At 36.5% G+C, this 16,937-nt stretch overlaps 1 protein-coding gene across 32 annotated transcripts in view; it reads right to left on the bottom strand.

Moving 5' to 3' along the window:
- PLEKHA5 (pleckstrin homology domain containing A5) overlaps positions 1-16,937 on the bottom strand; it is a 168,990-nt gene that overhangs the window by 60,416 nt on the left and 91,637 nt on the right. For all 32 annotated transcript variants that reach the window (XR_012623481.1, XR_012623482.1, XM_074826304.1 and 29 more), the window contains 3 exons: positions 9,865-9,948; positions 8,780-8,900; positions 2,328-2,432 (listed from right to left, as the gene is read on the bottom strand). Coding sequence is in view for 30 of the 32 variants with exons in the window: in XM_074826304.1 (XP_074682405.1) it covers positions 2,328-2,432; positions 8,780-8,900; positions 9,865-9,948 (310 nt within the window). In the remaining 2 variants the exon portion in view is untranslated. The remainder of the gene's footprint in view (positions 1-2,327; positions 2,433-8,779; positions 8,901-9,864; positions 9,949-16,937) is intronic.

The raw sequence follows: 16,937 nt of genomic DNA, 5'->3' as shown, positions 1-16,937 counted from the left end.
GCCCGGAGAGGTTGTGGTGCAGTTTCCACCTATGAGGATACTCAAATCCTAGCTGGACAGAGTCCTGGACAATCTGCTCTGGATGAGCCTGCTTGAGCAGGGGGAGGTTGTGCTAGATGATCAAAAGGTTCCTTCCAACCAACATAATTCTGTGATCTTAAAAAATACCTCATTTCTTCATTAGTAAAATAATACACTAAAATGGATTGGTAATATGAATACAGAGTATAATTTCTAGGAAAGCAACATCTTTGTACTACTTTATATGCTGAATATTCATGGCTTGATGTGAAATAAGAGACACAAAACAACTAGGATCTTTAGAGCATTCCAGTAAGTTAGTTCAGGTACAAAACCGTATCTTTTCATACATGTAAAACTCACTACAAAGGACCTCAGAATGAAAAGCCAGATCATCAAGAATCTAACTTATTCAGAAATAGTCAGCAAAGATAACATAGACACTCATGTGCACAATCACCTGTGCTATAATTTGGATATCACATTTCAATCAAGTTAATAAATGGGTCTATTTAAAAAATCCAGAAAACATTACTTCAGGAATAGTGTGACTTTTTTTCCAAGCTAAAAAGTTTAATAGCTCCAAAACAAAGCAAAAAAACCCTCTCACCTTTGTGAAAACTTTTTACTCTCAACATTGAATGAGAAGAGAGGCCACAAGAGCATCTAAGCATGGAAAAACCTTCTACTAAACAGATATTCTAGATCTTTTTATCTGATGTAATTTTTAAAAACTGACTCATCAAGAGCATCCAGAAAGTTACGTGAGTCATACCAGCCTATTAGAGTAGGGACAGTAAATGACAATGTAGATTCAAAACTACCCATACACATTTGCCTCAGCTGAGTTTAAACAAGTTCTTACAGGTTCTTGGTGGATTTACAAAAATTATTTCTAACATGGCCTAATCAGTCTTGTTCAATTTTTTGATCAAACTACTCTACTCTTGATTTCCTGCAGAGCAAGAAAATGCAGGTGGTCTGCTATTGCAGAACACCAGGCAATGAATGGATTGAGACCAGCCCTGCGAAGAAGGACTTGGGGGTATTGGTGGATGGAAAAACTGACTCTGAGCCAGCAATGTGTGCTCACAGCCCCAAAACCAACCGTATCCTGGGCTGCATCAAGAGAAGTGTGGCCAGCAGGTCGAGGGAGGTGATTCTCCCCTTCTACTCCACTCTCGTGAGACTCTACCTGGAGTACTGTGTCCAGATCTGGGGCCCCCAGCGTAAGAAAGACATGGACCTGCTTGAGCAGCTCTAGAGGAGGCCACAAAGATGATCAGGGGGCTGGAGCACCTCCCCTATAAGGACAGGCTGAGTTGGGGTTGTTCAGCCTGGAGAAGAGAAGGCTCCTGGGAGACCTTATAGCAGCCTTCCAGTACCTGAAGGAGGCCTACAGGAAAGATGGGGAGGGAGTGTAGAGATAGAACAAGGGGTAATGGTTTTAAACTGACAGAGGGTAGATTTAGATTAGATATAAGGAAGAAATTTTTCACTGTGAGGGTGGTGAGACACTGGCACAGGTTGCCCAGAAGAGCTGTGGATGTCCCCTCCCTGGAAGTGTTCAAGGCCAGGTTGGATGGGGCTTTGGGCAACCTGGTCTACTGGAAGGTGTCCCTGTCCATGGCAGAGGGGTTGGAACTAGATGATCTTTAAGGTCCTTTCCAACCCAAATCATTCTATGATTCTTTGAATAGCAAATTACATCAGGGTAAGTACACTGTCACTAAATACTAAAAAGCACATACTTCAGATTAATACACATTCAATATGAACACTTAAAATGATCTCTGGTTTTAAGATGGTCATCTCCAAGTTAAGAAAACAGGCATTCCTTTGTCTTCTCACATGTGAAAAAATTGTTTAATTTTCCAGTTTGTTATTGAAAATATTTACTTATTTTCTAAAAAAAAAATTAAGAGATACAGCTTAACAAAAGAAACTTCAGAATTTAAGAAAACAATATGCTGGGCCATATATCCTTGTCCCATTATCTCAGCGTGCCTGAAATTCATTCAGCTATTTACTATCAACACCTGCCTAGATTTTTCAAGCCCTTTGTGTATTTTAGAGAAAGATATGTATAGCTAATATATCAATGTTCTGTACTTGTCTGATGCTCTTATTCATTTGTATCACAATGTTATCCAATAAGTAGCTAATTAAAATACCATGTGTCAGTTCCTCACAGTCTATTGTTTCACTCTGGTATTGCTATCATTGTATTTTATGCAAATGATTGGTTTTTTGTGCATTATACACCTTACCAAAAAAAAAAAAGGAGGTAAAGAGGGGAAGAGTACCTGTTTGTAGAGCCAGCCACGTCTGACAACTGGTGCATTAGGATTTCTCTTTATTGAGTTTGATCTCTTGCCAAAATTATGAACCTTCTTTGAAGATCGTGATGTCTGAATTGAGTTGAACAGGTTAGAGAAAACATAACATCAATATCTGCTGAAAAATCATAACACATTTTCTTTTTTTTAAGAACTTTTTCTTATACATGTTCCTCCAGGGGACTGCAGAATACAAACTGCATTCCTTTTTTAGATAAATAATTATTATGATGGTTCTGCTGGCTTCAGCATTTCTTTCTTTCTCCTCTACAGAAAATTTAAAGACAAATCCCAAGAGAAGTACTTAAAGATTTTTATTTTAGCAAGGAAAAACAACCAAATACATATCTGACCTTCTTATAAGGTAGGCAGAAAGCCTACCAAGCTGTAGAAAGAGAAGTAAAACTAACAGAATTATTATTATTAAAAACTACATCACCTGTGCAAGAAAATTCTACTCTTTCCTAATCCCAACACGGGCCTAATACATGAAAACTTGTTCAGATTTCAACAAGATGTAACTTCCCCTTTCCTAATACATAGTAATTTTTTTTTATTCTTTCTTCCCTCTCAAGAACACTTTGCTCTGTGATCTCTTGGCTGGTTTGAATACTCATTATTTTACCTGCTTGCACTAAGGCCTACTTTGAAACTTTTGCCCTGAAACTCCAGTGCTTATATCTGCTGTTGCTGATACCTTTTACAACCTTACAGCTATGCAATGATCACAGATTAAGAAAAGTAGGATAAATAACCCATTTTAGATTTTATCCTTCTTCTACCTATACGTCTACCACAAGAAATTGGAAAAGGCATAAAGAAACGTGCAGTGCTTTGCCAATTCACACATAATTCTTTTCAGTGTATGTTGAGAAAGTTTGTTCTGCAACTGAGCTCAACATTTACTTGTGTTTTATATTCTGTAAGAATTGGTGCCTCAGAGACTGTGTGATGTGATATAGCAAAGTATCCCACTCTGCAAAAGAAGTAAAACACAAACATGTTTTTTAAGCTGTGTTCATGGCTCTGCTCCAAATTCACCATTTGAATTGAGACAATATAATCCTGTGCTTCAGCTTCCCCATCTCTACTACTGAGACTAATCATAAGGTTATGTAAAGTTCCTAAAGGAGGAAGAAAGCTAAACAAACATTCGTTTCTTGTTGCAAATTAGGGTATGGGGTTTCTCTATGGAAATGCTCTCAACACACATCACAGAATTGAGCTGGGTTTTATACATGCTTCAGAGAATTCCACAGTAGGTTAAAAATCATAAACTGAAAACTGCAATTTAAAATGATGTGCAGCTTTTGTCAACGATGTCATTAACTGAAGAATACAGCATAGCTTAGTCAAAAAAGAATAACATTACAAACACCATGTGTGTTTGCCTTAAGACTACAACACAATAGAACAAGGTCATTTTGTATTCCTTTTTTGAAAGAATCAGGAGGGAATATAAAAACAATCACAGTGCTTTTAATTTCCTTTGGAGATAGAGAAACTTGACTCAACCCTGTTTGGAAAGCAAGATAGAGGAAGCAATTGAAAACCTAATTAAAAATAGAAGTAAAAATCTTTCACATTTTCATCTGAAAAATTCTACCAGTGCAAAATGGACAAAGGTTTGTAAGAAGCCAAGAGAATTATGACATCCATCTGTAAAAAAGAAACACACAGAGAACCTATAACAATCCAGAGTACATTATAAAGTTAACTACATCTATCTCAGTTAACCTGCATGGCTACTATATTGGCATATCACACAAGAGCTATGCCAAGATTTTGATCAGAAATCATTTACAACACTCATACTTGCTCTAATATTAGCTATTAAAGGTTCAAAACCTCTCAAGAGTGTTCCAGACTTCCTATGCTTGTAAAACGGCTAATGCATTAAGGATGCTTCTGAAAATACAACCAACCACAAGTACTACTATGTCAAGTCTGCTAACAAATTCAGATAGATATCTCTTAGGTAGGTCTGATGATAAACCATATTGACTCCAATTTTACTGAGCTCACACCAAAGTTTTAATGGGTTACATCTTACCAACCGTGAATACAAGCTTTCTTTAAACACAGCATCATAAGTGTTTTCTAATTTTAGTTAATACAGAGAACACTTTAGATGACTTGCGATTATTTTACCACACGCTGCATAAAGAGAGTAAGTGTTCACAACAAATTCTGAGCCTCAAGACAATGCGTATTTTAGGATATTGAAATATTGTAGGTGTATATATAATCTAATTATGAGTTCTCAAACTTTTTAAATCACCTCCTCTTCTTGTTATGTCTGGGATCCCTGGCCATCCCCTGTTTTTTCACACACATATCTAATATATGTCAAACTGAGGAAACAGAAAGAAAGGTAAAAAAAAAATAAATTAAAGGGCTCAACTATTTTTTACCCCACAGCACTAAAAATACAGGATATATTGCACAGCTCCAGCTTCTGGAGAAGGCAAAGAGAGAAGGAGGATAGTGCATGAAGGGTCCAACTACTAACTACTTGCTGGAAGGTGTAGAAGGTAAGAGAGCTAGCAAACTCAGTCACATCTGGTACCATATGACTTGTTCTAAGGAATGGTCCCATCAACTGTGATGCCTCCAAAGCCAAAACCTACGGAAGGATCCCTGTACTGAGAAATAAACCAATAAGTCCATCCAGTGATATTCTCTCTTTCCCAAACCTGAAGAAACAAACACTGGCAGGGTTTTGAACTCTGGGCAACTGACCAGTCAGTAGCTGGGGCTGCACACTTCATCACTCTGCAAGCTGCTCTTCTCTCTGCTTAGCTGATAGAGGACACAGAATTTAAGTGAGGCTTCTTCCCCAGTTTCAGAACCAGCACAAAAGTAATTAATTAACACTAAACTTATTGCACCTATGTTTGAAAAACATGAGTTGAGAACCTGGCTGATAAGGAAATTTTCTGCATGTGAACTCAAAGAATGGAAATCTAAATCCTTGTTACTTTGAATTTCTGTTTAAAAATATGTTCCCAGTCTTTAAGGCTTACATTATCTTCCAAACCACAAATATGATGTTGCCTTCTGGATTTTGTAGGCAATTTCCGTGCCCTCCAATGTTGAAGTTTTCCATGAGCTGAGTGGGTTTCTGCCTCAGCATTTTAGCTTGGACCAAGAGGTTGCTCTTGAATCAAATCTCCAATCATCCACTCTTACTGTGCTTTGGTTTGCATAGTAGAGTAAATTGGATTTATTTTAGACAAGACTAAAAAAATAAGATGCACAATGAGCACTACTGCACTAGTCTGAATACAAACCATGAAAACACAGTACATATGTACGGCCCCGAGCACCAGTACTGCCCTTTACATTTCTCCAGTTTACTATGCTGTTTGTTAATGTATCTCATGACTATTACTCCAAAACTTCTTGCTAACCTGAATTCTGAGAAGACATGTATGGCTATACCTAAACTAGCCATTTAAAGCTGGACTTGCTTAAGCACTGCACGAAATATCTATCAACAAACTGATGAATATTTATCAACAATGTGATACATCCTAGCTGTAACACAAGACACGAGGAGCTCTGCAGCAGCTGTCCTGGGCTAACACTTAATTCCACTTACTGTAAGAAAACTGTTAGCCTTATTTTGCTGATAATCAGGACAGCAATGAAGAGCAGGGGAGATGAACTGAGGAGGGTGACTGGTAATATGACTGACTTTACACATTAAAAAGCTGATTCCCTGAATGTATTTCAGGACATATAATCATATTTGTCTAAAGTATTGATTTTAAAAGTTGGGGGGAGGGGAAAAAAATAACACAAGACAACTACAAAAACAACTTCTTAATTTTAAAAAAGACAGGTGGAAATATACATCTCTGTGGCAATCTCAAGCCTGTGTAGATCTTTTTCACAGTCTGTGCTATTGGCTTCAAGTTTAGAAATGCATTTCAAGCTAATAAGGAAGAAGCAGCACTTAACAAAGCTGTAGTGTGTCATTTGGCCAGCATCATGTATATAGTGGGAAAGGAGCATTAGAAATAAGTCTTTTACTGGGGAGAGATTGATTTTTGCCTCATCTCATCTTAGCCGCTAGACAGGAGCAGGATTAGACTCCAGTGAATCTTTCTGCCACAAAATAGAAACTTCTCTAAGTTCCATATCTATTTGGGATCAATTAAAATTAATGAAAGGGAGAACTTATTTCTATACCCCTCAGCTGTCTGAAACTTTAGTTGTACAACAAACTTTCCCTCCATTCTTCATTACTTTCCAATATTAGGTGTGTTCATGAGTTATCTCTGAAAACAGAAACACCTAAATAGGTGTGGCAACCACATGAAGCATTCTTCTGTTCTGTATTTTACTTTCCTCACCAATATTTTAATCCTTTTATTGTGCTGCAATACACAGAGCCTCTACATATTAAAGGTTGATAAGACAGCTATGAATTTCAGGTTCTAGTGTTGGGAGATATGAATAAAAACATAGAAAAAAGTCAGTTGTATCCAGGTACAACCAGTGGGCAATTTCTATATAGTTATCTTTAAAAACTGATTCAACTCATTAGCCTTAAATAACCACCAAAAAATACTGACTAATATTAGCTGTGGTTCTACTTTGCAAGCATTCAGCTCCTGAAGACAAAACTTAAAATGGTGTTGCAGTAATTCAGACAAATTTACACTTGAAACCTCATGTAGTAATTGTACATACAGTCATAGCAATCATATTTTAAGTGCATTTAAATAACTAGAACAGAAAGGAGGAAAAGTAGAATAAAAGTCTATTTTTTCAAAATATAATAATATCCAAAGGAAGCTAAAGTGTCATTAACCAATGAAAGTAAAGAACTTACAGTAACTGAGCCATAGCAATCTCAATTTACTTCTAGAACACTATGGAACAAACATGCTAAATGGTATTTGAAACTTCTCTTTTGAAAGAGAAATGTGAAAAATATGTTTGAAAAACACATGCTCCTAAACTGTAATCCCTTTCTTACACTTAACCTGAGAGTGCTTCCTAGCTAGTTCTGCTGTAATTAATTTTCTGTGTAACTATTGCCATTTACGTCACTATTACAACTCTAACAATAAGTTATCTTGGGTTTTTTGTTTGCTTGGCTGTTTTAGGGCTTAGCTGTGTTTGGTTTGCCTTTTGCTGTTGCTGGTGGGGTTTTTTCTAGTTTGTTTTGTTTTGAACTGGCTTTCCTGCATGGATTTAAACATGACCATGTGAAAGTTGAGATGGATTTTGTTAATGTTTATAATTCATCTGTGACTTCTTTTTTTTTCTCCCAGCAACACTAATAGATTAAGACACTTCTCTCATTGAATAACAGTTTTCTAATGCAGGTCAAGCATTCTGCCTGTCAAATAAGACATTTAAAACAACAAAAAAATGTATCCAAAATACACTTAAAGAAACCTTACAATGTTTCCTACTACATGGAAAATTACTTCAAGTTTCTGAAATCAAGGAATTTTCTCAGCTAAAACACATTCCCAATTTTATTTTTCTCTTGCAGGCTAGATTAGTCTGCTGAAAAGCACTTCTCAGGGTCAAATTTTCAACGACTAGCAAAAGTATGGGGTTCTTTTCCTTGTTGAAATGTTAACTGCTGGGTAGAAGAGATTACAGGGTTCTTGTCTGTCATCGCTGATCAAAGTTGTTATCTTGGTGTCCTAACAAATTTAAGGAAATTCTTAATTTTTAGCAAGAGCACTTTCATTTCAGGAAAGCTGTCCAGAAAATGGAAAAAAATGCACTCAGTAGCCTCAGTAGCTTTATCCAGTGAACTGAAAAGTTGATATCATTGAACCCATCACCTCGATAAACATCTGGGCATTTATGTTAACCTTCTGAGAAGCTGTGTGAATGGAGAAAGCAGGACACAAGTTAAGATGACCTAGGAATCTACAAGACTTTTCCCAGGAATTTTCCTAGGAAACCAGGACTTCTACTTCTGGTCCAATAACAGCAAATCATGTCATCTGCCCTTTAATTTCCCCACAGGGTCACCTTACATCTCTCTTGTAACTAATTCTTACACAAAACTATAATTTTCTCTACTTTACCTGGAGAAATCTAGTCAATTGTTTGTGATCAAGCAATTTCCGTAACAATGCTTACCCAGGTGTCTGATTAGTCACTCAAGATTTTGCTGTTCAAACAGATTAGAAAGGTCAGATTCTGTAAACAATTTAAGTATGTGAAGTCATAAGATCTGAGATACCTGATAAAAATTACAGCTTCAGTGATAATTTGTTTCAGACACTTCAGTTTCCAAATTAAACATGAAAGGAGCCAAGTGCCCTGAAAAAAATATATGCTTTGCTTCTCTTTTGCAATGGAATACTAATATAAAGCACTGGCTAGTACCTTGTGGAATAACGGAATTATTTTAATGTAATTTGGACATAAAGACTTACTCTGCCCACAGGGCTCATTGGATGAGCAGCATAATCTGATGTCAGATTATAGTTAGTTGCTTCACATATCATGCTTACTGGTCGCTCCTTCTTTTCTTCAGATGTCATTGCTGCAGCAGTCCTGAAAATAGAATATGCAACAACACTAGAACATGCTGTGTGTGCAGACTGCTATTAAAAAGCACTCCTAGATGTAGCCTAATACAGCCTGTGTCCTACATTTTCAATTTGAAATCAATTCACACTTCCTTGTAAAGTTACCTACATCGTGTTTTAAACTTAAATTTATTATAGATGAATTCTAAGAGGTTGTTTTAAAATAGGATTTCTCTATTAGCGTAAGGTGTTGGTGGGAAGGAGAAAGACAGGTAATGAGCATGAGATGGAAATGGGAAGAAATGATCTCCAAAGACCCTATATGGCTTTGTCCCACTTCAGTGAGAACATGCACATTTGTGCAATTTCACATATTGCAGTTCTGGTTTTTATTTTAGCCACCGTATAACGTGTGCAGCAATGATGGTGAGTAGGACATCCAATACCCAGCCACATATAAGATCTTGAGGTCAGGTATGACTTCCACGCATACATTCTCACATTGTTGTGGATTCTACAAAACTAATGCAAAGACAGCAAAACCAAGTTATTATCCAATGATTCAGAAAGTGTCTAAACTGGCGAAGAAAATAACTGATTGAGGAGAAACTATCAGGCAAAACATGATAGATTAAAGGCATGTGATTGTACCTAAGTGATTAAAAAATCGATTCCTTTTTGGAAGTTTATTGGATTATTATATAGGTCGTTTGCTAACACTACAGAATAACTAAAGTGACAAGTGGAAAAATCACACAGTGCATGAACACAGTTTATTTCTATGACGTAACTAATCTGAGCTATGTTTTTTTATCTTAAAAATTAGTATTAAATATTTAATATAACTTAAGTAATTTAAAGAAGTAAAACTTTACACATGCTAATCTGACTTGGAAAAAAAATATTGCAGTTAGCAATCACTGAATCTTACATCTATATTAGCAAGTTTTAAACCACGTATTTTATAGATTGAAACAGGTGCCACTTACTGTTCATTCACAACAAAAATACAGTTGTCCTGTGATGGCTGTCCTGTTACTGGATGTTTGCAAGTTACTTTTCGTTCGTTATGACTGTCGAAGAGAGATAAGGAAAATTATTAGGCAATAATTTTTTGATTTTCCACCTCAAGTATATAAATCCAGTACATCAAATATATGAGCCCAGTGAAAACAGCTATGAATATTTTATTACAGCATATAACAATGTATGTGTACACACACACAAATGCATATATATAAACTAATAAAAAGGATGATAGCAAGTATTAAAGAATCTTCATTAATACTCCAGATAGAGATGGAAAACATTGGCACTGGGTTGGTAATGGTTTTGAATTTAAAAACTAGAGCAGTAAGAGTGCTACTAGTTCATATATGATCACCGATAATTCACTTCAGCTAAGTCTTTATTTATTCATCAATAGGATTTCAGCTAGACAGGGACAAGTTACACATAGGACTTAAACAACTGTTCCGTAGGGATAAAATATCACTACCATAAAAGCAATTGTCTTCTAGCTTAGAACATGAAGTTACTAGTTTAAAATTTTCCAGTAACACAGATAAATATTCACTGATTGGAACAAGAGTGATGCGTTGCAATCACAGTTCTACTTTTGCTGATGATTTTTTAATTCAGAATGCTACCCCCCTGCAGCGATCTTGGGAGTACCTTCAAGTGTCAGGGAGCCTGACAGTTGAGGGCTTCACCCTCAGCAGCGCAAAATGCTCACTTTGCAGTATCTCATTCCCCTGAACTGCAGGTGTTGCTACACCACAGCAGCTCCCACAATTTAGAAGAAATTGCCAAAATTCAACAACTATCAGCTGCTGCCACTCAAGAAGGAAATTTTTTGACTTGAGCCCTCCTGCCCTAGAGGGGAAGGAAGAGAAGGGGAGGAATTGCCTTTACTCCCTACCAGATATGTCAATCAGCTGAGAGTTATAACTTGTGCCTGCTGCAGACTGGGGCTTTTCTACCCCCAGCCCCCATTCAAGTGGCAGGTTCCCTGCCCCAGTTATGCTACAAGCACTCCCAAGAGCATGGAGCTTCCAGCTGGCACAGCAGCAAGACTATGCAGCTACAAGTGGCAAGGGTGGCTGAATTGCAATAAACCCCCCAAACTCTCTGACCCTGAAATGTAGGAAAGAGCAGGAAAGGTGCACTGGCAAAATTTAAACCTGGTTCAGTGATTAAAAAGCATACAAGCAGAAATCTGACTAAGAAAGGGCAATGAGTATATAATGCAGATGCATTATCCAGATATAACCCACATGCTTTGAAACAAACTCACTTAATACTTAAATAATATTTAAAAACAAAAAAGTATGTAACGTAAAAAAAAAACAGTATTTGAAATCAGCACTGTAAATCATGAAGAAAGTAATTCTATTTGATAGTATTTACTTTTGCAAAGAATATGGGACGATAACCTTTTTCATGTCAGTTATATAATACTATGCCTTTCTTATCACAAGTTCAGCCCTGAAAAATATTCTTGGGACAGAGAACAAACCTGCACCAAAAAAAAAGTGTTTTAGTTGCAAGATAGAAGAGGTGCAGAACAACAAAAGCTTTGAATGGCACTTTATCCTTAACACCTACTTCTTTTATTGCCTATTTATTTAACCTTCTTGGCTTTCAAAATTATGAAGCACAGCTCATCTCACAAATGTTACGCTCTCTACCCTTCCTGCTTCTTAATACAACCTAGACTTAACAAGACCACCTTAACATTCCCCAGGTTTCTTGAAAATTCCTTTGGATCATAACATTTTGCAATTATGAAGCATTACTAATTAAAGGTTACCTTCAAACAAAAGCCTAATAAAATATTCACACTACTTTCATGGTCAATGGATAGTTGGATAAATCTGCATAAACCTGAAGCACAAGATTAGAAAGATAGCCCAATTCTTTCCACTTTCTTTACTGGGATTTTAAAAACCTACTAATACCTAAAGAGACAGACACTTTATGGAGCTTATCTAATAAGCTAGCAAACACTGGTATTTTATCTTCACCCTAAATTCAGCAGCATTCTAAGTTTAGCTTCGAAAGAAGCTTCTGTTGCAGAAATGCTTCCATTACAGTGAGGGGACAGAAAAGAGACCACCTGAGCATGTCTGTGCCATTCCTAATTGCCATGGTCCTACAATGCCTTTCAAGTGAAAATGTCCCAGATTGAAGAGAATTAAAATTCAAAACAGTCCTGAGGAAGCATCTGGGTTTTTTTGTGCTTCCTCTTTTTCTTCACTTCCAAAAACTTTCTTTTTGTTCCCTCTGACATTTCAGAAAGTCTCACACCAAACTGAAAAAAAAAAAAGTTACAGAGATGAGCTGTCACTCCACAAGCCTTGCCAAAATGTTGCCATCTTGTTTATGTTAAGCCTTGAAAGCTGGATTATCAGCTCACATCTGAAATGTAGAAACAAATGGATCAGGACTTCTGCTCAAGGACCATCAATACTCAGGACCACTACAAAGGAGGCATATCCCATGTTTTGTATGAGTGCACCTGGCTCGTGCTGAGAGAGGTGGTGGCCACACTCAAAGACTGTAAAGGGGAGGTCATACAAAACCAGGAGGAAAAGTAGGAAGGAGAAGGAAAAGGAGAGAGAGGGGAGAGGAAGCACTGACACAAACCTATTCAAGAATATTTTGTTTCAGGCTTGAGTCATATACCAAGTCAGTATTCAAAAATATCAAAATGTTTTTGAACAAAATACAGTTTTCCTTTCTACTCACACTGACGTTGAGATGTACAGAGGTATAGCTGACACTACATAAAAAAGGAAAAAAAAAAAAATCATAGACATGAAACACTCTCCTGTGGGATATGCAATACTTTCTTTTGAGCATTTGAGAACCTTCATAATCACTTCCTTCTAAAATGGTGAGGCAAAGAAAGAATAACCTTTTCTTTCTCTTCAGCTTAGATGCAAGTGGAATCTCACAAGTGAACACTGGAAATTCAGCTTGTACAACTAAGAAGTGTGTCGACTGTAAATATGTCTAACTGGATGAATAGATTTTAAATACTTCCATTTGAAAACTTTCATTACTCATCTGAATTATTGCATTTTTGGCATGAATTTAGCTGGTATTTTGACAAGGCTCCTCAAAATACTTGCGTAAGGCATAGAGTAGCTTGATAATTATTGTCATAATCCTCCCACATAACAGTAGGTTAAGGCATTTGTTTTAAACTCGATCTTGCAGAATACAGAGAGTTTCATTAAAACCAAGCTACAATTTGATGTTCACAATATTCAATATCCAATTTAGTTGTTCAGTTGACCATGAATGTCTGGGTCCACACACACACACTGAGCATTTCATATATTATACTATAGTAACATATATCTCATCAATAAATCTCAGGGGAAACAAAGCAACAATTGTTTGTTTTTTTTTTTTTTTTTACTGAGAACTCTAATTTCAATTTTATACAAACTCCAGAATGTAATTCAGAGTTTCAGCTCTGCATATTTATGTGTCTGTAGTTTTATTATGTGGTAAAGAGTGATTCACTTTGACACAAGCAGCTAGAAGCTAGTGTGTTAATTTTTTGCTTATGCAGAGATACAGCCTCCAAGAGATATATGGAAACAACACTCCTCTTCATTCTCTCCCTAATCAATTTTTCATATCAATGTGTTTTGAGAACACAGGGTAACTATACTCACAGTGTTGCACTTATACTGAAGGATATAACTGACCCTTACTATTTTAGCATCCTTAGTTAGGTTGTATTAATGGCATGCTAAACACTAGATCCAAAGATGGTAAAAATCCCCTGCATATTTTATTAGCATTCATAAACATACTCTCCAGACTCAGTATGTGGCACAAACTATTCCTCATTAATATTTGCTACTGAGATGTGTTGGACTTCAGAAATTGACACAGCTGATGAGATAAGCATTTGACACATGAGAGATAAGCATTTCACTGAAAAATAAAGCACAGTTCTTGCATGTATCAAGATAATATTCTGTTCTTGATTCCAGTAGTGACCTGGGACAATGACCTGCTATAAAAGGGTCAAAACCAAACTAAAACAAACCAACAATAAATACATAAAACCCCCCCACGACACAAAACCCTAACCACACCAAAACAGCTCATGCAGGGACAAGTTCCATTTTTAGCTATCTCAGTGAAAGACAACTGATACCAGCACCAACTTAACTTGACCTATTTTCTATAGAATTTTTAAAGTTTTCCTTCCCAGTCCTTTCCTCTGAACACTGCAAGCTTTGGCACATGGACCAGCCCTCAGAGCAAAAGGATTTATCTTGTTCAGGTTAGAAGTTGACAGTAACCTTGAATTTCAATCATGTTATTTGCCTTCTTATCTACTCCTCTTTCTCCTTTCCATCCCCTGAGACCCTTAATCTCTTTAGAAGGCAGGATTATTTTACTTATTTTCTAGACATGTTCAAAAAACCTTGTAGTTTTAATCTACTCACTAAATGTACAGTCAACAGCAACCTTTCTGATGGCCAAATGTGATCCAAGCCCTCAAATACATCATTCAAATATATTATTCTATTTGTAAGTAGCAACAGAATGTGTAATTCCAGCAGCAGCACTTGCCAACAGAAGTCCTACACAAGCAGGATTGATAGCTTTCATTCTACCTTGTGTTTTTCAGGACTGCTGACCCAAAAATGCTGTGTACTAATATTTTGTTCTAACGCACATCACCCCAAAATCAGCAAATTCAAAATTCTGTCCATTTTTGCCACTTTGAAATTGCTATTATCTTTAACAGTACCAGGATTTTTTCAATAGGAAATAAACTCAGGTAATAGCAGTTGGAATGGAAAAAAAGAGAGAGATGTAATCCAGTTGTTCAGGAGGATGTACATAATTAAAAATGAAGGGTTAGACCATCTTTCCTCTGGAACAGAGCAGTTCACTCAGAAGTGGCAAGAAAGATCAAAGTACTAGGGTGGGGACAGTTGGTTTGGGGTCTCTCCATTGTGTGATTTGGTTGAGTTCCCTGTCCTCTCAAAAAAAAAAAAATGAGCTGGGACAGAATTCCCAAAGACACATCTGTTTTTTCCCCACTAAAATTAAAACTTGATGCCACTTCAAAGCTTCTCTCATGCCCTTTCTTGTAGACTTTATTTTTGTGTTCCTAAATGCCAAGGCCTTCTCATTTGCTCATTCTCAACATGACCATCAAAGCAAAGGCTGAGTTCTACTTCACTGAAAGAACAAAATCATAAACCAGGACACAACTTTCAACAGGCCTCCATATCTTTAATTTAGAGACTGTTCCTTTTGACAAGTGAACACTGAAGAACACATTTCAGAAGAATGCTACACCAAGTATCTGCCTCCTAACTTTTATTCTACGTCTTAGATTCAGTCTGACAACCTAATCTCTATTATGCAAACATGCAATCCCTATATATCACAAGTATACTCCGAGTAGAGATATTTATGAGTAGCAGTTTTATGCATTTTTCATAGCTGCTTCATGACAAAATACTTTAAAAGATTACAGATAAGGTAAGAAGACCAAAATTACCAGAGCAATAAAGTCATCCTCTCTACATTAATGCTAAATTTTTGCAGTGTCCTTTAAAGGTAAGTTTCAACTGGAGACAAACATAAGACAAGCCTAGGTCAGCTTTATTCTGCTTCTGTGAAGCATTTCATTCCTGAACTAGGGAATGAACCAGTGTGTTTGCCTTCTAGTATAAGAATGTCTCATTTCTAATTGAAATAAATGCAGTTAACTTACAGTTATCTAACAAAAAGTTGTCTGAATTTAGAAAAAATTTAAGTAATGCAGTCCCTACACAACTTAGCAAGGATGTGGTCTGTGGCTGTACCAACTCTTCTATTTTACTAAATCTGTAATGCCACAGTGCACAGTAAATAGCAAATGCAAGCACTTTTTTGTCAGTGCTATCATACCCTAGAATTACGAGCCTTTTTTCAATTAAGCTTTTTAAACAACGGCTTTGGAAACCAGGCTGCACTGAAAATCATGAGTATGGTAACTTAACATCAGGGAGTCTGAACAAAATAGAGGGTGTAAAGAGACAGCAAGTTTCAAAGCAAAGTGCTGACAGACCTGTATAACATCACATATGCAGCAAGGACAAAGTGTTTATAATCCTTTGTGTGTGCACACACTCGGGAAGGTGAATACAAAATTCTACTAACTCTCTTGGCAGACAATTCAACACCTAAACTATAGTTGCTGCTGCCACCATGTTTTGGTCTACTATGAGTGTATTTTTTCAGGCAACGTGTCAATTATGTAGACTTTCCTTTTAAGCCCTCCTTATTTACAGTTATGGGAGTTTTGGTACCCTGGATGCTGCTGTAACGAAAAAGCACCTGGACATTTATACACAACTGACTGTACTCCAGATTTCCATTTATTATTGATATTTATTTTCCAGAAATTAAGCACTACTGCCGTGAAATTGTAAACCTTTCTTTCAGTGGGACCATTCTAAACCCAGATTTATATTCCAATGAAAACATTTATGTAAAAACAAAGCCTTTTCTCACTTGAGCAGATAAGATTAACATGCTCTCATGACATACTTCCAATGTAAAACCAAGTTTATGTAATTAAGCGCAAATATTAAAAACTTTTTCAAAATGCTAGGATGAAATACTTTCTAAAATAGCATATACTGTATTACAGATTGAGAAGCTTTGAATAAGTAACTGTTCTACCTAATCAAGAACTGTATTTTCAGAAAAAGAAAGTGTTACTGTTTTCAGTTTTCCCAAAACTATGTGGTAGGGTGTCTTTCACTGTACAGATAACATATTTGGGAATTTGTAAGATACTGAGACTTGGTAAAGGCCACAAAAGCCACACACCTTTAAACAGTGTGGCAATTTACTAGATATACTTGCCATGTGTCATCAATTTATATAACATTTCACTACATTCATTTTAAGCCCTGGGCACACTGTCTAATACAGAATCTTGATAACAGCACTGCAGACAAAAATTTTCAATTCTATAAGTATTAGTCTGTAGTAAAAATGACTAATACATCATTTGTTGTTTGAG

The sequence above is a fragment of the Strix aluco genome, chromosome 5, assembly GCF_031877795.1.
Source record: "Strix aluco isolate bStrAlu1 chromosome 5, bStrAlu1.hap1, whole genome shotgun sequence".
NCBI classification, from domain to species: Eukaryota; Metazoa; Chordata; class Aves; order Strigiformes; family Strigidae; genus Strix; species Strix aluco.
The sequence above is the reverse complement of the archived record's forward strand: the minus strand, read 5'-3'. Positions and strand labels throughout refer to the sequence as shown.